The sequence below is a fragment of the Bemisia tabaci genome, chromosome 10 (assembly GCF_918797505.1).
Source record: "Bemisia tabaci chromosome 10, PGI_BMITA_v3".
Lineage (NCBI taxonomy): Eukaryota > Metazoa > Arthropoda > Insecta > Hemiptera > Aleyrodidae > Bemisia > Bemisia tabaci.
In genome coordinates this window covers 13,124,602-13,150,722 of record NC_092802.1, presented here as the reverse complement: position 1 = coordinate 13,150,722, position 26,121 = coordinate 13,124,602, and the positions used below count along the sequence as shown (strand labels likewise).

At 37.6% G+C, this 26,121-nt stretch overlaps 1 protein-coding gene across 4 annotated transcripts in view; it reads left to right on the top strand.

Moving 5' to 3' along the window:
* Positions 1–26,121, top strand: part of LOC109044685 (atrial natriuretic peptide receptor 1) — a 589,109-nt gene that overhangs the window by 536,057 nt on the left and 26,931 nt on the right. For all 4 annotated transcript variants that reach the window (XM_072305169.1, XM_072305168.1, XM_072305171.1 and 1 more), the window contains 2 exons: positions 8,151–8,343; positions 25,391–25,565. In XM_072305169.1, coding sequence (XP_072161270.1) covers positions 8,151–8,343; positions 25,391–25,565 — 368 coding nt within the window. The remainder of the gene's footprint in view (positions 1–8,150; positions 8,344–25,390; positions 25,566–26,121) is intronic.

Below are 26,121 nucleotides of genomic sequence, written 5' to 3'. Positions count from 1 at the left end.
CAAAGAATGCTGCCAGCTCGTGGATAATTCTATCAGAATCGGCTTGTTGCTTACTTTAGCTTTAAATTTAACTGGAGCGAAAAGGAGAGCAATGCTTCTCACAAAGAGAAAACAATTGTCTCTCTCTCTCTCTTACAATACGCATGGCACACGGTAAAAAGGAGAAAGGTTTAGTCCCCACTTGGGCATTTCCAATAGATGGTATTCGATGAGGGTTCGATGTACCGTTTGCCTCAAAACAATAGAACATAACCTTAAACCAAAATATTAGGATACAGTAGACTCTGGATTATCCGGATTAATTGGTGCCGGGCCCGGTCCGGATGAAAAAGAAATCCGGATAATAATAGTAAACACAAACACCACCAACTAGCACCACAGTATTCTTATTATGTATATGTCGCAGGCAATTAGCAATCGCCGGCAATTTGCAAGCGGTTCACACATTGTTTCCATAAATCGCAATTATGCGCATCGGCATAATGCAATTTTTAGGGCTTATGATCTTCAAAAGTATGAGCTCGGCTTGAAGCGCCTTTTTTGTGGTACTCAACGCTTTGTCACGAAGTTAGTTTAGTTGCCTGTCCGATCTCAACCCAACTAATGTCACAGAGTTCACTCCACGTTCTTCTAAGTGTGCATATTCCTGCCATGTTTTTAAGAATGGAAAAGTGTCCATTCACATTATTGGCAACATAATCAGCACTCTAATCTTGTTCTTTTTTTTTTTTTGAATTATGATTTTCTATATTTATCCACCACTAGCTTGTAAATTGCCGGCGATTGCCAATTGCCTGCGACATATACATCATGTACATACCAACACGAATTTAAAAGGTTAACGCCAAACCGAACGACTCAATGGTGATTAGCCAGACTCAGTGGTGGTAGCCGACAACGATAAATTACAATACAACGATTAAAGATTAAAGCGCGTAATGCGTGAAGTATTCCTTCAGCCTTGCAGGCGCCAAATGCCTTGCGACCGCTTCTCCGCGGATCCGCTCACTTATCGGAATGCGTACGTAGTCACATGGTTGCAAAATCGATCCGGATAATACGAAGCCGGATAATCCAGAGTCTGCTGTATTGCCAGAAAAGCTGGAAATGAGAAACTTCGTAGCAATTTTACTACTTTTGGCCAATTAGCACTCATACGAATCAAAACTTTATCACAAAAATCAGTTCCGTCAGGTTTCTCAATCGACTCTTGAGGCTATGTTTATGTCTTGAACCAATCGATATCGATACAATCTCACCCGTTTGATTTATCGAATACGATCTATTAACTGTCATAGGCCAAATTCAATTGGAAACATCCATATCATATAACAAATTCGGGTAGGACCACGATTATAGAGGATAACCCTGGACACTTTTTTGCTTAGATTTCAGATCTTACCTACTCCTCGTGTAGTAATTGGAATTTTACTTTCATGATACAATTCTTTCGGTCCCCGAGATAATACAACGTTATCACCGCGACCACTCAAGTTAACACAAAAGTAACATAGGATTAGAAATGTAGGAGGCAGTAGAATTAACTATGAGCATTACTCAAAATAGCCGCAGGCACGTATTGTATTTTGTTGATGTTGTGCTTTAGAAGTTAAGTTTATAAAGTAGAGAATAAATACTTAACTTACTCTATTTAACCCTTTGTTGCATATGAGCTAATCGTTGATTATGGTGAGAAAATTTACATTGTAGAGTATTTTTTCGATAATAGAGTAAGTTGAAATCGATTTTTGTAGTAATTTTTTAAGTTAGGAGATCAGACTTATAATGCTCCCCAAAAATCATTTCTTGTTTTGATTCAATTTAATACTCCATAGAAATAAAGCTGAAAAACATTTGTTGCTTTCATGCATCGCTATGCAATAAAGGGTTTTAAGGAACTTTATCTCAAGACGATGGCCATTCGATTTTCGCGTACAGTTGTGAAATCACGGTGAATCTGTGATGCCAAAGCCATAGGGTACTTTCTAAGGCAGGAAGCTCATAAGGCGCAAATTTCTGTACCCAAGTTTCAGAGACAAGAGTGAATTTTAGACTTTTCTGATAATCTACACGTGAGTTTGAGTTGTAATAAGAAACAACACTTATATAAGTATTTTTCCCGCTATCAAAAGTTTAGCATTAACCCAATTTCCACTTGGCTGTGGAAAAAATCGACATATTTCACGCGATTTTGCGACGTTGGTTTTTTTGTTCCTGAGATCATCGGTTCCTGATCCTCACGCTCCGTAAATTAAGTAAAAGAAAAAAATGCCGGATGCTATGTGGGTTGAATTCCTCGGAGTGGAGGGAGAAATTCTCCTTGTTTTATGCACAAAAGTTATCTTTGGCGGAGGGAAAAAAAAGTGTAAACGAAAATAAATCGTGTGCATCAGGTCGTTACACGTGCAACCGCCCGGAGGAAATATATTTTCTTTAATGCGGCATTCATTTCTCAACTTTAGTTTGTGCAAGAGAGGAATTAAAAAACTCTAGTATGACTACTTCGCAGTAATTTGTATCGTGCCCGTCCGTCTGCGAGTGTTATAACATGGAAAATGATTTTAAGTACATTGCTTAATTTGAGATGCGCCATGGTGCAATGCTATTAAGCTATTTCATTTGACCATCCGTTTAGAAACAATTTTTGAAAGCCGAGAACAGATGTGCAAATTCTGTAGAAGAAAAAGACGCCTATTTTGGCTAAGCTGCTGCGTTATTGATAACTAGGGGGTTATGCCCCCTGGTCGCTACGTGGCCCAACCCCCAGAGGGTGCTTCGCGCTCTCTTAGGCCCGCGTCGACAAAAGAACGACCAAAGGAAATGAAGAGATTGTTATACCTGACTCTCATTTGTTCAATATCCCTATAACCGGGAGCGATTTGACCAATAAGAATCGAAAGAAAAAAATCTTCATTTATTCAAACTTCACGCCAAGACTAAAACGAAACGGAACAAAACGTTTCGTCGCTTTTTGATGGTCCGGAGAAAAGGAGCATACCTTCAATGCATTTACGCTATCTTTTAATTTTGTGTACTACCCTTTTGTGACCCCTATTTTTTAAATTTTAAATTCTCACGGAAAAAAAATTGCTGATTCAACAATTCAATTGCTAAAAACAGTGAGTGCAATGTTTCAACGCAGATTTTACAACAAAAAAATGCTACTTTAACTACCCCCGTGGTTAAATTAGTTTACAATGTGGTTAAAGTAGCATTTTTTGTTGTAAAATCTGCGTTGAAACATTGCTCTCACTATTTTTAGCAATTGAATTGTTGAATCAGCAATTTTTTTTTCCGTGCTGTACTACACTATTTTGATCTCTCTTCTAAGATGTTAATGGCTCAAATGTTAAAAGCACCAAATTAACATATCTACCAACCAACCTACTTAGACCAAGATTCAACATTTCCCGCTTAGTTCAATTTTCCGGTAAATTGGAAATGCCCGCCATTTTCCATTGGCGGGATTTTCAAATTTCTTCTATTTCAAATTCTTCTTCTTCTTCATTCACTAACGAATAGGGCATAGCACTATTTGTTAGGTCGTCCAGTATCAAGAGCAATAAACTATACAAATATTAAAGACAAAAATGAGGTCCCTTAGGTCGTTTAAGAGGAGTAATGGTCGTTATCAGCAAATGGTCATACATTTTTTGAAATTTCTCAAGACATGCTTCCACCCTCTTCTCATTAAATTGGATGAATAGTATGCTCGATCAATTTTAATGGAAAGCTACTAATTTTTGTATCCAGGAACATTTATTTTAATATAAAGAGGAGTACACGAACGAGATTGTTTTTTAATCCCCGCAGAGACCGCAATCTGAACTCAAAAATAATATTTTGAAAATGTGTGTGTAAAATGTATTCTTCTCAACGATTCGCAGAATTGAGCCTCCCTCTCTTCGCGAGTATTTTCTAAAATATTCGCACTTTGTGGCGCAGATTCGAAATGTTTTTTTTTTTTTTTTTGAGAGCTTGCGCACTCTAGGTACCTATTGTTCATTGGCCTTAGTCGTGTAGACAAACAGCCACCGCTAAATGATGGGAAGATTACAACAACAGTAGAAACAGAAGTACAAAGGAAGAAACAAAGGAAGAAACGAAGAGAAACATCCATGCCACTCCACGGTGACAAGATCTGAGACCATCAAATCTTGCCACCGAGGCCGGGATTCGAACCCGGGACATCTAGGTCTGTGATCAGTTGCGCTAACCACTGGACCAACCGATGTCGGCTTCGAAATGTTAATGAAGCACAAAGTGGAAGCGCTACAGTGGAACTTCAGATGGTTCTAAGAATCCGGTAAAGAGGTAGCGTTATTGCAAGATGGGGGAAAATCTGCGATTTTCGACCAAAAACTGAATCACACTAAAAAGTTCTCCTCGCGGAATCGTTGAAAGCTTGTAAATGTTAACATGAACAATTGAGTGTTCAGAAAAGTAAAAGTGATCTCACAATCTTGCCTTTCGTTTCTTTTAGTGATTTGTTATTATTATTATCAGTATTTAGGAATACATCATATCCTTTTCTCAGCGCAGTTCATCAATACAATCATAAAGTTTAACAGATCATTTAACTCTCGTCAATTATGCATGCATCCTTGAATCCTTTCTGTTTCTGCTTTTGATGAAAAAAAGGAAGAATGACAGACCTATTTCCCAGGCTACTTTAAGAATTACCCTGATGAAGATACCTTCCTTCTTCTGTATTTTACAGACCCCATTTTTTTTTTAAAATTTTGAAGCATTTGCATCAAAGTCAGGATTTTTCTTGGTATACTCTGAAGATTGCCTTCCTCTTTTACACAGTTCGCCTGCCCTCTAAAATTTACACTCCTACATTCCTCTCCATTCCTATTGAGATTTAGCCGACGTAAGGCCTCCAACTGTTTCAATATCTTGCCTTCCAAATCAAAGGCAATAGAATAAAACCCTTCAATATCCTTTCGTCTTTTAAAATATCTTAATATTTAATTTGAAAAATAGAATGAAATTGTGAATCAACCACTGTACTAATTGCGAGGGGCGTTGGTTCATTTGAAAGGTGTTGTTCTCAATGCTTCGGGAAAACTATAAATTATTTTCTGGGGTTCGTCCCCGATTTTTAAATCCCTAAAAACTCATAAATTGGATGAGGGGAAGTGGGGGTTTTTTTGTTTTTCGGAAAAGTTTTGTTGCTACGCATCTTACTTTACTGTTTGCTGTCTTTTTATCAGCTGTTTTCATTCAACAATCATCATTAAGTGAGGTTACTTCCAACACTCAACTGCCATCAACTTACATTATTCTTTTCCCGCGTTTTTTTTTTTTTTTTTTTTTTTTTTTTTTTTTTTTTTTTTTTTTTACGGTTTTTCATGATTGCTTCCATCTTTTTCCTATTGCCAATTTTTCCTCATTAAGTCAATAACCTCCAAGTTTTTTTCTCATTTTAACATACCAAAAAAAAAAAAAAAAAAAAAAAAAAAAAATTCCGATCAGAACTTTTCACGCTGTTTCTTTTCAATGTGTATAAATATGTTTATTATTAATTTCCATTTTCATTTCATCCTTTTTCTTCTGATTTATTTTTTTTAATTTAAAAATTGAACTTTTCAGTTATGATTTTGTTAAAATAATAATAATTTTTACTAATTTTAATTTTAAATTTAACAGTTGTTATGAGTGAAATTTTCAATGGCCGAGGCGGTCGTCCTCCAAAACGTGGTCGCGTTTTCCAGAATTCTTCGCATGTTCGTTTAGTGAAGCAAGAACTTAACTCTGTTATTAGTATAGAAAATCAAAGTTTCATTTCTTCATTTCGGAAGTATAAAATTGATGATCAGAACTTTGATGAAAATTTTGTTACCAAATTTTCAGTCGGTTCAATGAATATAATTTGTCATCATTGTGATGCTCGCCATTTTCAGGGTGAAATGTCCAATGGTCATTTTAATAACTGCTGCCAAAATGGCTTAATTTCTTTACCGAGTATTTATATTCTCCAAATTTCATAAAGCGTATCAGAAATTATAATAGTGCTGTTGCTTTTGCCTCTTTCTCTGTAAATCGAATTGATATTCCGGGTGATGGACCTTATTGCTTTAAAGTTCAAGGATCCATATATAGGTAAGTTTATTTAATATTTACCGTTACGTAACGTACTTTTTTCAGTTTCTCAGTCCGTCCCTCCCTCCTTCCCACCCCTTAACGCATCCGGAATGCAGCTGCAGTCCCCGGAAACCAGAAAGCAGACTGAACATGGAAAAAACGAAGAAGAAAAAGCGGAAAAATTAGATGAAGTTAAAACAGGAGCAGAAAAAGAAGAAGAACCAGAAGGAACAGCTACTGAAGAAGAAAAAGAAGAAGCAAAAAAAGAAAAGACAAAAGGAGGAAAGAAGAAGAGCAAAGTTGTAGGAAATATAGGAAGAAAAGCAGGACAGAAATGGCAAAAGAAGAATCAACAATTTAATCGAAAAAAAAAAGCAAAGTATTTAAAAAATAAAAAAAGATCTTCTTTAAAATTAGTTTGAAAACAAATGTAAAACCTAAAAAATAATTTTGTATGAAGATTAAAACAAAATTTTAGTTTAAAGTTTACTAAATAAAATTACAATTTTTGAAAACATTTGTTATATTTATTCTCTCAAAAAAATAATTAGACCCGATTCAAAGACAAAACAGAAAATTAAATGAAAATAAATAAAAAAAAAAAAAAAAAACATGTGAAAGTGAAAAGTGTACAGGAAAAATAAGGGGCTGCGAAGCAGCCCCATAAGCCCCTAGTTTTATTTAAAATTGCAAAACACTGTTAACAAAAAAGGTGGCAACGTAAGCGAAAAACTAACCCTGCAATGGAGAATTTGCAAGGGTCTGAAATTTGATGAATTTCCTGTTTAAGTGGAATCCTCTGAGTGAACTGAACACGAAGATACCCTTGATTCATAAAATTGAGCGATTATTAGAGGAGATATGACAAAATAACCGATTCTGCTAAAATACATGTGTTTTAAATGGGAAATGCCGCCAGATGACGTCACAAGGCGGCGCATTTTCTCACTTTTAAATCAATTTTTCTCCAATTTCCCATGTCAGAAAAAAATTATGAAAAATATTGCGAACTCAGCTCATTAGGCACTTTCGGATGAAGCAATAAAAAAATTGCGTGCAAATTCTCCTTCCCCCTCGCGATGCTTTATTTTAAGTAAACTACTTTCTCAGAAGGAGACGCTCATTTAAAGGACAGCACAAGGTCACCACCATTTAAGTAACATATTTCTACGTAGAGTCTAGTTTTAGGCCTATCACCAGTTTGACACAACCGGTGACGTCAGATTGCCCTGAAAATTAAAAACTAAACAAGATACAATCAAAAAAGTGATTTTTGCAAATTGACGCGTGTCTTAAGAATCGATCTTATGGTTGCTGATCGATGATAAAATTGGTAAAAAATTTACAGGTACGAAAGTTGAAGTATTTCCAATGTACCCCTAAGCAGCTAAAACCTTCGAAATTCTATAGGTCGGATTTTTCCCCCACTTTCTATACCGGATCTTTCAAAATCGCGTTTTGCCGTAGTCACCAGAAACCTCTTCTTCTCAAATTGCTGGTGTGCCATTTATCTTAGCTTCAGTAAATTTCATTGTATAACTCTTATTCTTCGGAGACATTTGAGCTATTATTTATCTGCTCGGTAGTATCTTCCTTGCAGATTTTCAACACAAAGATTTCATCCCCTCAATATAAAGATTTGGTCGATTTGACACAGGGAATGTACCACGAAACGAATGGACCAACAGCCTGTGTTGCTTCGTGCTTTACCTCCCATATTAACATGAAATTTTGGTTATTTTTTCTTACCGCACGGAAGAAAATGGATTGCTGATTAAACAATTAAATCCTTAAAAAATACTCCAACACGTTCAAATGTGCATTTTACAGAAGTGGAAAGCTAATAATTTAACCACGGGGATGGTTAAATCGGTAATACAATTTTTTATCGTAAAACTTACACTGGAACACGCCGGACACTTTTTTTGACCACAAAATTGTTAAGTCAGCCATTTCATTTTTTTTCGTGTGTATAGATGCTTCTTGTATGATTGATGCGGGGTTGGTTTCTAATCTCGTCAAGCGGTCGATCTAAGAAGATATTTGCACTTGTGTTTCAGGTCGGTGGCGAGCCAGCTGATAGCGGGTCAAGCTGTGGTGGCAGAGTGCTACGACAATGTGACGATATACTTCTCGGACATCGTCGGGTTCACGTCACTCAGTGCCGAGAGCACGCCTCTGCAGGTGGTCGAGTTGCTCAACGATCTCTACACTACTTTCGATTCCATTATCGGAGGCTTCGACGTCTACAAGGTAACATTTTAACTTTCAAAATCCGATCCAGCCTTTTTTACGCAGCAGGAAAAATCGATGATCAAAGGGGAAAACCACGTACTTCTGTTTGCAACGTTACAGGCTTCCGGTCACACACTGAAAAAAAAAAATCTTCGGCGTTTTTACCACGGTCCGTTGGTACCTTTACCATCCCAGATAAGACAGGAATATTTAGCCAATATTTAAACAATATTGTTTTGGTATTTATGCAAACATTGGGCCAATATTGGTTAAATATTGAGCCAATGTTAAAATCGTACACCAACTTTCCTTTTGGCATAAATACTGTGCCAATACTTTGGCTGTGAATACTGTGCCAGTACTTCAAAGGGAAAGTATTTGGATATCAATATTGAGACAATACTACACCAATATTGAATCAATTTAGGGGTTCGCAGCTAGGGGATGGTGGAAAAGGGTTAATTGTGGAAATAATTTTAGAAACCATGAAAATAAAAATAATGAAACCACTGGGTTGTTATTGAATCGATTTTGCAGATTAGAAATTTTTCATCCACCTTGGGGATTGAACCCGGGACCTACCTAACACTAACCGACGACCCTACCGATTGAGCTACACTAGACGATGTGTTTCAGTGACTTAAAACCGGTATTTAACGTCGAGTTGGACGGGCAACTAGGATATTTTCCATCTGCCTGGATTTGTCCGTGTATTTATTTTACTTTTTACTTTACTATATTTTTTAAATTTATTTTTATCGTTTTACTTTGTTTTATTTCCTTGCTGACTCTATTTTTTTCTTCACTCTATTTTTTTTTTTTTCAAGCACTTCATTTTTTTTCTTTAATTATTTACTTCTTATTCCTTTACTTTGTTTTGTTTTACTGTAATTTATTTTAATACTTCATCATAATTTTTTTGACTTCAGTTAATTCTTTAAATTCATTCTATTCTTTAACCTCATTTAGTTTTTTCCCTTATACTTTATTTTTTTTCTTCATCTCAGTTTTTTTACTTCATCTCCTTGCTCCCTCTAATGTTTTACTTCAGTTTAGTCTTTGACTTCATTTTATCATTAATTTGATTTACTTCATTTTATTTCTCTTCTTTTGTCTCTGTTATTCTATTATTTCCACCATTCTATTATTTTATTTATTTTTTTCTCTTTAAATTTTTCATCGACATTCTGAGATGCATTTTGCATTTGATTGCAGTTTGATGTCTTCCTCATAAAGACTATGCAGGTGCGATTGCCATAATCTCACAGCTGCACAGCTACTAAGTGCAAGTTCTACAGGAGACCAATAAGCACACGAGATCAAGAATTTCTTCTTCAGTTGAATTTAAATGTTTCATTTGAAATTTGAAAAATAAAAAATAAACAACCAGATGTGAATGAATGATAACATTCTCATTCAATGATAATATTCACAACAGTACATGAACTACAAACGAAACAAAAAAAGAAATAAACTGAGATCACGCGCAAATACATTGAAAATGACCTCAAGGAGGTGGAAATTCAACAATTTCTTGGGAGGCAAAAAAATATATATTATATTATATTATATTACTAATCCTTTGTTTCTTAATCGGGAACTACGTGATTGACACTTACTTTTCTTTTTCGCCCGATGAAATTCATCGGGCGAAAAAGAAAAGTAAGTGTCAATATATTATATTAAATTTGACAACAACTGCAATAACCTTTATGAATAATAAGGTTGAAAATAATGGATAATTGTTCAGAAAGAACACATTTGAGCTACGTCTTAAATCTAAGCCTTATTATGTTTAATACTTTTCGTTATGGGCAGGCATTTAGTATGATGACTTATACCGATTAGGATATTGAAAATATTTTAAAAATATTTTGAATAGCAGTATTATTGTTTAAAATATTTTCAAAATATTTTGAAAATACTTACCAATGCATTACTGTCTTTTAAAATGTTTTTAAAATATATAATAAATATTTTGAATATAAATATTATATGTACTGATATTTTAAAAATACTCTCACGATATAAATTTTTACAGTATTGAAATACAAATATTTTGAAAATATTTTTATGATGTTTTGGGTAAAAATATTATTTTTAAAAATACTAAATGATGATTCTTTAAATATTTTCTAAAAAAATAATTTTGATTATAATATTATCAACATATTGTCAGTATTGTGTAAATATTGCGACAGTACTGACAATATTTGCCCAATATTGTAAAAATATTATGTCTTATCTGGGATCTCACTTTTTTTACCAATTATTGATAATTTTACCAAGAAAAACTGGTAAGCTCACCTAAAAACCGGTATTTTTACTGTTTTTTTCAGGTAAGAATACCACTTTTATTGGTAATCAATTCCTGGTAACTTTGCCATTTTATCTCGGTAATTTTACCACAGTCGATAAAAAATATTGGCGTTTTTACCGGATCCAGTAAAATTACCGAGAAAGTTCAATAATTTTACCGAGATTTCTCTGTAAAATTACCAATTCCATAAATGGTAATTTTACCTAGAAAAAACTGGGATCAAATAGAACCCTGAATTCTTGGTAATTTTACCCTTTTCTTAGTAAATACACCGAGATTTTTTTTTCGGTGCGGGGAAAACCACGTATCTCTGTTTGTGACGTTATACAGGCTTCCGGTCACACTTGATTGTATCCTTCAAAACCTAGCCAACGTAATTTCTTGGAGGCTTCCTTGATTTTTCTCCTCTTTTAGCGGATATACCTAAGTTTTTTGCGATTCTAAGCACTGGCAACGTTGTAAAACCATTAAATGGATCGCATTTGGCAAAAAGAAACCAGCGCGATTACAGTGTCTTTAAAATCGTGCAACTTCTTCTTTCCTTTTAAAAATACTCAATGTATGCACAGTATTAAAATTTACACAATGATTTAACAATATGTTGGTGGGAAGCCAAAAATGATTGCTATCCTCAGAGATCTCTTAGATAATTGAATTAGTGAGAACGAAAACACATCAACTCGGTCCTCGAAAATGCTCAATTTCCATCAAAGACAGTTAATTTATACAGAAAGATCATTAGAATTAGCACATATGTTCCAACTTGGATCTTTAAAGTGCCCATAAGTACTTGTCTTTCGGCAGAAAAAATCTTTTTCTTAAACTAACTTCTGCAGTTTTGTGTGTGTCTTGATAATTTTCACTTTTTCGAGTGGGTGTGTTTTCGTTCTCACTGACTCCATAAGAAGGAGCAACTTTTTACAACACTGTTCTCGCGCTGGGTTTTTTTTTATTTCTAGATAAATTCACAATGTCGCAATGAAACTTAGTAATATTTTATTTCATTGCTACAATATTCAACGCTGTAATTAACTTCAAAATTAATCTGGTTAACGCACACTCAGTTTGTGGAGCCTGTGACAAAAATTAATGGAACATCATTATAACGCCTGGATGCAACTATTCGAACTTCATGGATTTCCGTGCTGCATACACACGGGATTGAAGGTGTATTGACTTTCCAGACACTCAGCGCTTCACCTCACCTGTGGCGCGACGCGACGGTGCTGGTGGGACGCTGTACTGAACTCATTTTCTCAAAATTGTATCTTTGAACTTACGGTTCTCTTCGCTATTACAGCAGAAATATTTGTACCGTAGCGATATCTTCGTAGTGTGAAAGAAGAATTTAACGTGCTCCGTCATTTTTGATCCTCCCAGTACGGCCCGCGGGTGAAGCGCTGAGTGACTTGAAAGGCAAAACGCCTTCAATCCCGTGCGTATGCAACACGGGCATCCATGGAGTTCGAATAGTTGCATCCAGGCGTTATAATGAAATTCGCCTCGTATTCATCTCATCCACTACCAATTGAGGGCGCTTTGCTTGTTTCTCTCCACTATAAGTTGTTGCCCGCGTTGTATATTGTACTGCCGTGCTAAGCAAGAACGCCGTGAATCCATCATGATTTTTCCGCGTTTTTTGGAACTTAACACTTCATAAAATAAAAAATGTTTTACCCATTCACCTCAAATTTCCAGGTTAAGTTCTTGATAGTATTTGCGAAAGAAGTCTGTTAAAACATTGTCCCAAGGTACACAAGCTTTTCTGCTATGATGCATTGTTCCCAAAAAATTTAAAATGGCGTTTAACGGCGTTTTTGCGTTGCACGGCAGTGTACCGATGAAGTAAATAATCGCTAATTTTTATCGCGAAACTTTTAGTAAGTTTAGGTTTAGGACATTGTGGACATGACATCGATGCGATTTTTGCTGTTTTCGAGGCGAAGTAGGTACTGGCTTCAATAGAGGGGAAACAGGATGAGGCAATGCATCCCAGAGGCGTCATAACTTGTGATTTCTTGGAAACATATATTTCTGGGAAACGGGACGTTGAAGCTGCAGCTCATTTCTGCATCATTATTCTAAGTTTCTGCGTAGTTTTAAAAATTTATATTTTCAGGTGTGAAACAGAATTGCCTGAATATGTGAGTGCTTCGATGTTTCTTTTCGTTGTTACACACACACACCAAAAAAAAATTAATTCTTATATTTTTTAACTAGATGCACTAACAAATAACTAATACTTCAAAATTTATGGGATATCTTCGAAAATTATATCTGTAACTGACGCAAAATCACAAGTTAGATTGAATGAATGCTCAAGTTTTGATTTGTTTATTGACTAAACGTACATACGAAGAAAAATATGAATCTTAGTCTTTTCGCAGTAGTTTTTTTTACAGTAGTTTTTTTTCACAGTAACATTTTTCACAGTAGTCTCTTGTTAGATTTTGCTTCAAGGAGGCGACAATTGTTCTCTCGTCGTGATGAAATCGTTTTAAAAACTTCATACTTCATTATACGTTTTCCTGGTGGCAAGGATAGTAATTTTATTACTGGAACTCCCTTTCTTCTCGTGATTAAGTTACGTAGCATCGTCAAACTCGCTTTTCAAAAGCCCTGGACTAAGCTTTTTCCGCTACATGGTGGAACAGAGTCAACAGTAGGGGCGCTGAACATTTATTTAACTTCTACCGAGAAAACCAAATTATCGGTTATTACTGGGATACCACAAAAAATGTTGTCTCTGTGGGATTTTTGATTCGTATAGTTTCATCCTGTATGTAACTATGGTTTCGAATTTGTTCAATTTTAAACTTGTTTAGGGATATGAATTTCAGTTAAAGGAAGTTGCCGCTTGTTGTACTTCTCAAATCGTGCGAGGGAAGATGAGTGAAAAAAGACGGGGATAAAGAAGATTTACTACAAAATGTTAAGTATGCTGTGTGATCGTAGGAAAAAATGATCCATTTTACCTAGGTATTTCGCTTAGTCGTTCATCTGAACAAAACTAAACTATCCTTGTCAGTTTTGTTACGTTGCAATGAACTTCATACGTGTATGCTAAAAATGTATCCAAGCAGGTTACATGGTCCATGGTCGTCTATAAGTTCCTATACGGAAAAATATTCTCATTTTCTTTGCCTTCTTTAACCTTCTTGTGGCAAAAAATTGTTCATTTTTCCTTCTAGAAGCAAACTGAAATGCAATCGTTCATTATTCAAAACGTCGCCGGGTAAGAACACTATTCTACCTTCAATATTCATTCTCATCTCAAAGTCTGTTACGAGCAGCGTTAATACTTGCTAAATTCTTCCAATGTATAATTAAGTTACAAATAATGGACGCCACTTCTTACCGTCATTTTGGTACCTGCGAGTTACTTTCAATGCTTGAACCGCGTCGTGTCTGTGAAACTTATATGAACGCCACCCCCGTGAATATGAGCAACAAAATCCCCAGGGTCTCAGATACTTAATTCAAGTTTCGTCGTAGTTTTCGAAGTGAATTTACATCTTGTCTTTTTCAAACACCAGTCCCCCAACTTTCGAAGAATTGCCACGTGTGTCATTTTCGTACCTATCCATAATTACAACCGTATCACAAACAGAGGCAGCATTTTAAATTAGAAGTAAGTAATGGTTTCAACAATTTTTTTCATTGCTTGGAAAAATTGATTCTTACTCGAGGATAATCAATAATCAATTTGCCAATCGACTACCGAATTGGTCTTATCAGGACTGTCAGTCCACCTTACTGCCGTGCTAAGGAAGAGCGCCACATAAGCATTCAAGCGTTGCCATATTCCCTTCAATAAAAGCCAAATTTACTGTAAAAATTCTGAATATTTTTCCCCTGATTTTTCAGACAATTTTAATCGCAATTTAATCTAAAATATCTGGAGAATTTAAGGAGAAACATGCATAAATAACTTCGAAAATACATGTTTCATCGTGGGAAATTTCGTAACTCTCAAATGTTCTTACAACGTTCTGCCTTAGCCCGGCAGCTTAAGTCTTCCAAATTTTTAGAGGGCTCAATATGACAGCGTCGGTGACGGCGCCCCCGTTTTTACGACTTCGTCCTCCTAAAAAATTACGGAAACAATAAATAAACAAATAAAGTCTGGAATGGGCAGCCAATCACATGCAACTTGATATAGATCCCGTAGCGTTCGGCTTTCCACTTTGTCGCACAGTGACCTAGAGACATGATCAATGGGCTAAATACTATAAATTTGGGATCACTAATCGATCACGTAACCCGATATCGTCGTTACCTTCACGAAAGATCGTGATCGCATTTCAACGTTGCCAAATTTCCCCTGCAAAATTGCATTTTTCGTGGAGAATCGCGCCTATTTTAAACTGAAAATTTCACCGATTTTTATCCTCGTTTTTACGCAAAAATCATAGAAATTTTGTTCAAAAATTGCACGTGTTCATTATTTTGAAAAATGTAATCTTTTGCATCAATTTGGAAATCTTGGAATACAGTTACGCTTCCTCGCCCGGGAAACTACGATATTCAGGAATTTTGATCAAATTAAGTGATATCATTTACAATGTTGTTGATTTAAAGTTTGAGGCCCGTAAAATTTTGGCCAGCTATTTCCAACACGCGCAAACTGTCAATCCACGTTTAGATTTTATTTTGTTAGCACATTTATCGCTATAAATAAAATACAAAAAGCGTTTAATATCTACAAAACCAGAAATGCTGTCTTTATCAACGTTCCATTATTGATTGTTGACAAAAGAGAAAATATTGTTCAGGGCATCAGGCTCTTTATAACGCATTTTAGCAATCCGTTCAATGGAAAAAAAACAGTTGGTTCAGATTCATTCAACCTGGAATGCAGAGGGAACTTCCTTTGATAAAACGCAGTTTATCGATTGAAAACCTGGATTACTGGTCTGATTCCGACACGTATGTAAATTTCAGAATGCTGCTAGAAAAATATAATAATTTTTTACATGTTTTCATCTCAAATTTTTATATGAAAAAACTTTTCACTCCATGAAAAGTCGGGAAAAATCACCTTTATTGAGGCATTGATATTTAAATTTAATGCTTGTTGAATACAAAGAGAGTTTTACTCTGTGGGAGCTTGTTAGTGCAGAGATTAAAACATATTTCATCCTCTGCTAGCCAATTGTTGAAATTTCGTCGTTGTAGGGGGGAAACAATTAGACTGTAAGTACTTTCATCGTATCAAAATGAAGTTTAATAACAAACTTTAATATTCTAAAACCACCCTTGAAGTATGTAGCTCTGTATAAGCTCCCTCGTATACGCTTTAATTGAACCGATGAACAATGTTTTTAACCTGTCGATAGGAGTCGCAAGTCAAAAGCGCCTTCAATTTTGCAGCGTAGGCAACAAACCTACTAGTTAGCACAAATTAATAGTTAGCCGCTTGAAAAACACACATTTATCTCGCTCTGTGAGCTTTAATTGAACCTAATAAACAATTTCATGAGCCTACTGTTTGGTATCGTCGATTTTAAATTGGCCCTCAATTTTGTCACTTAGGAATTTACCGAGAAGCGGCACAAATAGTTAGTTAGCTATTCAAAAGTACATCAATGGCTAAAGTGCCAAACGACGTATTGCGGCGTATTAACGACATTGCAGAATTCCTGTTATACTATACTTTTTCTTTGGAAAACTAATTAACGTAACTTCTTGAAAACTCCCTTGGTTTTTATCCCCTTTTAGCAGAATTTTCCGTGTAAATGGAGAACTTGTACAAGCAAATATTGCTTCATCTGAGAGTGCTCAATGAGCTGAGTTTGCAGTATTTTTCATCAGTTTATCTGAAGATGAAAATTGTACAAAAATAGATTTAACATTAAGAAAATCTGCCGCCTTGTGCCGTCATCAGGCGGCATTTCCCGTTTAAACACCGTGTATTTAGATTATTTTGTCGCGGTTCCTCCAAAAATTGGTTAATTTATAAGTTAAGGATATTCTCATGCTAAGTTCTCTCAGTTCCATTATAAACTCGAAATTTACAACATTCCAGACACCCGCAAATTCCCAATTTCAAGCCATTTAGTTGGCTTCTTGATCCTCGAAAAAAAAAAAAAAAAAAAATAGGAGCGGGAATTATGTAACACTGCAATGGAGATACTTGGTCACATGGCACTTTGGTCATCAACTTGTACATTCATTTTGCTGCGTACCTTTTGATAGAGCCTAGTAAACGATGTGATGACCCTACTTGTTAATTGTACATTTTAAGTTTGCCTTCGGTATTCTTTCGTAGGCAAGAAAGTATCCGGGGAGCGTGAATAATTCCTCATGTTGACTAATTGCCTACGACATATCGACGGTGTAAGTCGGCAATCACATTACTCGTTTGCGGTGTCTGAAAATCTCCGCCTCTAAGTCATTTTTTTAAAGGAGAACAAATTGACATCATTCCTTGAAGTTTGTGCAGAATTTTCTTCGCATAGAGAAGAAAAATTAAGGCAGTTTTAAAGAAGTGCCGCGGCAGTGCCGTTGAGTAGTTTTCCGTTTAAAAAATAAAGTATGACAGGAAGTCTACGACGTCGCAAACCGAGTTATGTGATTGCCGAATTGCACCGTCGATGCGTATCTTATTGTTAGCCAAATTCATGAAAATTTTATTGATCTTAATGTTAAGGTTCAATAACCGGTTATAACAAATAATTCGGTTAAAAATAGACCTTCCATTGTGACAACCCGTAGAAATTATTGTAACCAAGGTTGGATTGATTTTGGCGCTTGAGGACACTCCTACTTAACTGGTAACTTTTTAAGACTCATAAGTTTTTAAGGTTTCGGTCGAGTTTGGAATCACTGTGCGTCTATCCGCTTACCCGATGTCTCCGGCGCGATGGCGCCGGCAACAACTCTCCTAATAGACCATGAATGCGACCTTGCCAAATCACAGGCAAGATTTATCGGAGAGTTCCAAGATGACGTCACAGATAAATGTAAATAATGGACCACTAGACAAGGTACGAATTTCAGCATTCTGATACATATTTCTTCACCAAAATTTCACGTAGAACACGATGCGCACAACAAAAATTACCGAAATCAACTCCTTACGATTATATTTAATGATTCTTGATGCGTGAATTCAAACCACCCGCTCATGAAAACTCAATGCTCTGCGTGATTCACATCGCGCGCTAAACGTTTATCATGACAGTCTCTGCGATATAAAAATCTGAAAACCTCAATCTTGACGGTTTGGTTCAGCTATAGCAAATTTCTTGTGGTTTGAACAACACATGATGAGAAATGAACATTGCTCGATTGAGAAGCTTGCTGAAACCGTTGTAGTGCGCGATTTGACTCAAGTAGAGCTTTGAGTTTCTTGTGAGCGGGCAGTCCAAATTCCTCGTAACCAATGTGAAATAAAAACGTTAATATCTTCGTTGGGAGTTAGTTTCAGTAATTTTCGTTGCACGAATCGTGTTCTACATGAAATTCTGGTTAAGAAACAAGTATCAGATTGCTTTAAATTCGTACCTTGTCTAGTGGTCCATTCAGCAATGCAAATGATTGTCTACGAGGAAATAAGAAAATTTTTTAGTTTACCAATTTTTGTACGGATTGGTTGCAGAAAAATTGAATCCATAATTGAATTTTAGGCGGAAAACACTCTCTAATCAACGACAACATACTGTGAAAATTGTGCTTGCTTAATTCCAGCATTTTAATCGGGTGAAGGAGAAGTTAAATCCGGAAATAAGCTCTATTCATCGACCGATGATGATTGACGAACAACTTTGTTGGCCATTTTATAAGCCTTATAAGAAGTGAAATTTTATTCATAGAAATAATTGAATTGAATGCTCCCCCATCCCGTAATGCAAATAATATAATACAAGTTCGTAACCCCTCCCTCTTAAAAAAAAGGAGGGCTATACTCTCCGCTCCCCCCACCCCTTAGATTGGTGTTTCTTGATTCATTTCTGGATGAAAACTTGCGATGCCATGTCGGTTCCGCAAAAACTAAATCAAATGCGTGCTTTACAAACGACGGAGCGCAACAATTTTAAAAACAAATCACTCTTGATAATTTGAGGTCATAGGTTGCCTGACTTTTTGAGCCCTGGAAGCTATCCATACCCTAAACTAACCTCGAAATTACCGACGTGTCCATAATCTCCCTATCGAGGCATTCTAGCGTGTCGTTTTGGTATCGTCAGCTCGCGGCCAAAGGATTACAAGCGTCATGCAACGTTTAAAAATTTCCGCCGTCATTTTATTTTTTTACAGAGAAATTGTTGGTGGAATCTGTTTGAAAATTTCACGGATTTCTATCGGCATTGCAGAGAAAATTCAGTGAAATTTTTGGACAGCGTCGTTGAACAATCTCTCCGTAAAAAAATAAAATGGCTGCGGAAATTTTCAAACGTCGCATGGCGCTTGTGACACTTCGGCCGCAGGCACGTGACGGTATTCTCCCACGCAAGGGTGAAATTTCCCCAGGGTTCAATGAAACTGCACCGGTGCAAATTAACGCAAAGATCCATGGCAGTGGCGTGGCGTGCTTTGCGATAAATCGATTGATCTGCCATTTAAACCTATGGAAAAGTATCGATAACAGTGCGTTCACAGTGAACACCTTAATAATCGATTATTTACCACAGTTTCAAATGTGGAAACATCGATAGACCGAACAGCACGCCTCGCCACGCCCCTGGCAGTGGTGTGGCGTGCTTTGCGATGTATCGATTGATCTGCCATTTAAACCTATGGAAAAGTATTGATAAACAGGGCGTTCGCAGTGAACACCTTAATAATCGATTATTCACCACAGCTTCAAATGGGGAAACATCGATAGATCGAAAAGCACGCCACGCCACTGACAGTGCTTTGCGACGTATCGATTGATCAGCCATTTAAACCTATGGAAAAGTATCAATAAACAGGGAGTTTGCAGCGAACACCTTAATAATCGATTATTTACCCCAGCTTCAAATGAGGAAATATCGATGGATCGAAAAGCACGCCACGCCACTGATCCACGGGTGGCAAAGAACATGAAACCGGAAATCGACCGGGGTGCCGGGTACTCCCGGTAACCCCGAGGGGCTGCAACCATAGACACCCAACAGAGCCCGACTCTAGCTGGGGAGGGGATTGGGGGGCACCGGCCCCCGGCGGAATTTCCACACCGTTGCCAAATCTCTAAGCTTTTTGCACGTGCAGGATCGGGGCACGTCCGCCGGTCGGCAGCGACGCATCCCCCGATTGCAAAAATGCATTAGTTTAATGTGAATGGCGCGTTTACGGCGAACACACTTATTGTCGACTCCGCCCGGGGGCAATCGGGGAGGGCGGAGAACGTGAGACGGCGAGGGGGTGAGACGGCGGAGGGCAGTGGCGTGGCGTGAATTGCGATATATCGATTGTTATGCCATTTAACCCTATGGGAAAGAATCGATTATTAAGGTGCTCGCTGCGAACACCCTTTTTATCGATCCTTTTTATAGGTTTAAATGGCATAGCAATCGATATATCGCAAAACTCGCCATGCCACTGGCGGAGGGGGTGAAATACACTTTTTCATAGACGAAAGCACTCGAAAAATGATTCAGCGTATTTATTTATACGAGCGACGTGCTCGGGGAAATAATTCCCGGGCGGGGATGCCGTTATTCCCGCCGCGATCCCGCGGGTTCGCCGGGGAATCGGCGGTTTTCGGTGCGAGCGCACGGGGCTGCGAGACCCTTGATGTATGCCGGGCAAACAGCTTCATTCATTGAGCAAATCTTCGCGATAAACTGAGCGATCGGGGCGTGTAACCGCTCGGGGAAGGTCACGGTCGGGGTAAATTGATCATTTGGACTGAATGGGGCGCTAAACAACGTACGAACGAACTCTCGCGTGTTACCGAAGGGGCAATGAGTTCGAAAATCCAAAGTTCTCCGCACTGAAAAAAGAAATCTTAAATTTGCCGCCAAGAACTTTTTTTTTATCTTGCTTTAAGCTGACTTTTTCTTGATACAAGAAAAATAATGCTTGAGTTGAGCAAAAAAGTAGCTTATATTAATCAGAAAAATTCTTGATTTGAGAAGAAATATCTCTTGGCGGCAAATTTAAGATTCCTTCTTTTTCAGTGCGCTGGATTTCGCTAGAAAACAAGAAACAACACTGAGAAACTTACAATTTTTGTCTATTGCAGCCACCCGCTTCTACCAATAGGATTGCTTTAATTCCCTTTGGTATTTTATATCTATTTATCTCTGAGATTTATAGACAAAGCGATCGGCGAAGAAGACCAACGGGATATGGAGGGATCCTATTGGTAGAAGCGAGTGGTTGCAATCGACAAGGGAGGTAGGTACTACAAATAGACAAACTAACACCCGTGTGTATTCTTTTTTTCTCAAAGCACGAAAGTCCCTCGCACACTTTCAATCGAGTGACGAAGACAAAAAGAGAGTTTTAGTCGAAAAACTTACTAAGTCCTAATATCTGTATTCAATTACGTTTATCATGATTTTTGAACTTAATAATAGGAAAAAGTGACTCGATTCAAGCAGAAATATGCTCAAATTTACCGCCGAGAAGATTTCTTCATGAATCAATAAAAAAAATAATGCTTGTTTAAAGAAAAAATATGCTTATATAAAAAGAAAAGTCACTTGCATCAAGCAGAAACTCGCTTTCATCGGCTACTTTATTCTTCTTTCAAGATAAAATCTTCTCGACGGCATACTTAAGAATATTACTGCCTAAATTGAGGCACTTTTTTTCTGGAATGAAATTCAAAAATTATCCTAAAAGTTATTAAAGGAAATACTAAGACTTAGTGAGCTTTTGGACTACCGCTCTCTTTTTGTGCCGTAGTAACGTGATTTATCTTGCGAGGGAAGCTCCATATTTTTAAAGAATGCCTGTCATTCTTAATATGTTGAAGCGCCTTCAATTTCACATGATACTGTGCAACACTTCTGTTGCGAAATAGTTGCTTGAGGTGCCGTGGCACGCTGCGGCTCGGCGGGCGAGCGGGCAGCGCCTACAAACCTAACAGGGATACTTCACGCATTGCGCAATGCGTGAAGTATCCCTGTTAGGTTTGTAGGCGCCAGCGCGCGTTACGCGCTGGCAGCAAGCTGCTAAGCACGCGTTTAAAAATTAGACACTTTTTAACAACAGCTTATTTTACTCGTTTTTATCCAAAAAACACCGTTCGAATAGCACATGTGTTCGTCGTCACCATGCGGTAAGCTTTTGAATAGCATTTCGTCACCTTATTCCAACCAAAGTATCACAAGCGCCATGTGACGATTAATATCGGCCGCCATTTTAATTTTTTTACAGAGGAATTGTTGGATGCATTTTTTTGCAAATTTCACTTAATTTTATCGACAGCACGAAGTAAATTTAGTGAAATTTTCGGCCAGTTTCTGTGAAAAATGTCTCGAAAAAAAAAAATAAAATGGCGGCGGCAATGTTTAAACGTCGCATGGCGCTTGCGATACTTTGGAAGGTGACGACATGTTGTTTTTTAGGAGAGTCAGAATTAGTAGCTCTTCTTAGCAAAATGAAATCCAAATATGGCAGTCAGTGGACAAATAAATGACTTAAGTCGACAAAAACTTAAACTGTATGACCATATCTTCGCACCAATATTTTTTTTACGGATCTCTGTGCTAAATTCAGCACACTGGAAAAAAAAACACAGTGGATCTAGAGTCCAGACTCTTAAAAACATCGACAAGGAAAAGGACTCTTGATTAAATCAGATTCAAGCTTAAATCAAAAGGAAATCCGCTCAAATTAAGAAGCTTGGTTCTTGATTTAAGCTTAAATCTGATTGAATCAAGAGTATTTTTTCTTGTCGAAGTTTTTAAGATTCTGGACTCTAGATTCAATGAGTTTTTTTTCCAATGCACAAACTATAAAAAAATAAAATGGCGCCGGATATTTTTTAAAGGCCACATGGCGCTCGTAATACTTAGGTCGGATGGTGACGATTTGTTATCCTGAGTTTTTTTCTGTTTTTTGTAAGTACCCGATATTGCGCAAATTTGTGGACCATCTCTAAGAGAAATGAGATGAAACAGGAGCATTTGAATCTGTTCCTTTTCCTCCTACTAACCGCTGTCTCCATTCTTGGGAAAGGTGAGATTCCGCCTCCCTCTCAACGCCCCAAGAGGGAGCGTCTCCGGGTAACTGCGGGGAATTGCAAATAACCCGCATATTTTCTCTGTTGCAGCAATTGCATTCCACTTCAATTTAAATCGTTGCCTACCTGGCATAAAGGCGTAACTACACTCTGCAATAAACCCTGTCTTCCGTATGTTTCAATGCTTTCCCGGGCTCACCTCAATTTGTAGTTACGCCCTTACGTTGGCCAAGCGACGAAATATGCCTCAAGGGTGAGACAAGATTGGTGGGCGCGCAGGCTTGCTTCCACGTCGCACAGTGGACCGAGTCGATAGGGGATGTCGGACACAATTCGGAAACTATAAACGCTTATAACTCCGTTCGTACAAAACTTTGAAGTTCCAAAAGTGCACTGAAAAAAAGAATATTGCTGAAATTGCCGTGCACGCGGGTATTTCATGGCATGTTGTAGCTAAAAAACGAACGTGCAAACCATGCAGGTATAGGTAATCGCTACACAAATTTCAGCTAACTTACACACACGCGTGTATGTGATTTTGCTCTCTGAAAAGCTACGTCTGTTACCTTTTTAGTTATTCTTCCGTAAATTTCGCTATTTTTCCGTAAATTCCGCTATTTCAGCCTAACTATTGAGCTATTTTTACTGTTCGCAAAGTACCAATACCAAAAAATGCAGTTATACACTTCCAAGCCACTCGATGCAAGATTAACTGCATGAAAGCGCGCAGATGTGGCAAATCGGTGTAGCAATTCGTGCTAGTCGTTCACTTGATTCAACACCGTGCACGGATAAGAAAGCTTTACGAAGTGAAGCAAATTTTGCTCCACCCTAAATCGGTGAATTAGCAATCCTTTTTTTTCAGTGATGGTTTCGTCGGTTTTCTCGTGAAATTTTCTTTCAAAAGCACCCCATGAACTTTAAATTGTGACGAAATAAACAACAAAATTTGGAGTTTTTGTAAACAATTTCATGTCCGACCTCTCTAGTTGACTCGATCCACTGTGCGTCGCATCAATTCAATTTGAAATTCTGAGAAACTGAACGACGCTACATTGAGAGAGAAAATAACCCATGAGTTTGGTTACTACGGGAAGTGGAACACAAAGTAACCAAAGCCTTGGGTTGAAACTGGGGTTTCTCGGTTTTTCTATTGTCTTTTGTGCTGCAGTGATTTACACAAAAATCAGTATTTAAGCAGACCACTCGCACAATTTTCAGCAGTATGCTGTATACTTCATTTTCATTTGCTGACGCTGCGAGTTCCACTCATTGGGGGCAACAAGAGGCACCAACGCGGACCATTCGCCACCACAGCGCCTTCGACATCGCAGTCATGCTTCAAGCACTACACCGTTACTCAAGCGGTCCGTTGTGCAAATTGCCTAAACTGCTCCTACATGAGTGTACATACACCGTGTATTGAGGTGCACACCGTCCACCCGCGACCCACGCTGCCGTGTTAAGGAAATACGCCGTATGAGCATTCAAATGTTGCCAAATTCCCTCTCAGAAACTGTTTATACTTGAGAAAAGTCAGGGATATTTTTCCTAGAAATGCTCTGACTTTTTAGGTCAAATTACAAACAAAACAGGGGCGAGGCGTGAATGATCAGTTTTCCATATCTTCCCATATAAAGTTACGGTAAATAATCTATTATTAAGGTATCCGTTGCGATCACCCTGTTTTTTATCCTTCCCCAAAAATTTAAATAGCAGATAAATTGATACATCGCAAAAACGCCATGCATGCCTATAGAGCGAAATCCTTTGAGCAATTGGACGGGAAATATTCACGAGTTTTCCTGATAATTCGTGATTTTATAGAGAAATTTGGCAACGTCTGGTGACTCGTAAGGATTTCTTCCTTATTACGGCAGCATTGCCATTTTTATAGCCTTAAGGTCTCCGTGACATCCTCGTCCATACTCTCCATATGAACGTATTTTTGTCAAACGGAACTAAGCGCCAATTTGAGTTCCTTTTGAGGAATTTAGAATGCCGGATAGCGCGTTCTGTCAAACGGAACTAAGCGCCATGGAAAAGCATTGCGAGCATTAGACGGAATGAGCCTGACGCCCGGCTTCGCCGCCAATCCAAGCCCCCCTCTACCTTCCTCCCCGATGGTGCTTAGTTCCGTTTGACAGAAATACGTTCATATACACGGAGAAAAAAACCTAGTGCTTAGGACCCAAAGTTTAGGTTAGGAAGTTTTCGGATTGAGCATCTGAACACTTTAGGTTCAGCTGTCGAGGTTCGGATCACACATCTGAAACTTCTGTTCTTACATCTGAAGTACTTCAGATGTAAGAACCGAAGTTTTTCGGATGTGAGAACCGAAGTTTTTCGGATGTGAGAACCGAAGTTTTTCGGATGTGAAAACCGAAGTACTTAAGATAACTGAAGTTTCAGATGTGTGATCCAAACCTCAGCAGCTGGACCTAAAGTGTTCAGATGCTCAATCCGAAAAGTTCAGAGATCCATATGACCTAAACTTCGGGTCCCACGCATGAAGTTTTTTTCTCCGTGTATAAATATACTTTAGCCTATACGATGGGTTTGTTGTTTTTCTTGTTCGATGGCTTTGTTTAAATTTTTGGATGTTTATTTCTTTTGTCCAGGTGGAGACAATCGGTGATGCGTACATGGTAGTGTCAGGGCTCCCCGTGCGCAACGGTCTAGAACACGCGAGAGAAATCGCGCTGATGTCTCTAGAGTTACTGAAGGCTGTGAAGACTTTCACCATAAAACACAGACCTGACGACAAGCTCAAACTCCGAATCGGAATTCACTCTGGTGAGTCGCTTATCACTGAAAAAAAAGTAGCTTGGATCAAGCATGATGATTCTTGAATTTGCCGCCAAGAATCTTTTTTATCTTGCTTTAGACTGACTTTCTCTTGATACAAGAAAAATAATGTTCGGGTTAGGCAAACAAGTAGCATATCGACGGTGAAACTACCAAACCACGTGTCTCGTTTGCGGTGTTTAAAAATCTACGCTCGCATTTTATTTTTTTGGAGTCGACCAAATCAATATCATTCTTTGAAATTTTCACAGAATTTTCTCCGCACAAAGAGGAAAAATCACAGAAATTTTCAAGACTAGACGTTAAGTAGTTTTTCATTTAAAAAATAAAGTATGACAGGAAGTCTGCGACGTCGCAAACCGAGATATGTGGTTTGGTAGTTTCACCGTCGATATATTAATCAGAAAAATTATTGATTTAAGAAGAAATACCTCTTGGCGGCAAATTTAGGATTCTTTTTTTTTCAATGATGTGCCATTTTCGACCCGTAGTAATAGTATATTCGACTACATATTGCAATGAGGAGTGAACATTCTAGGTTTAA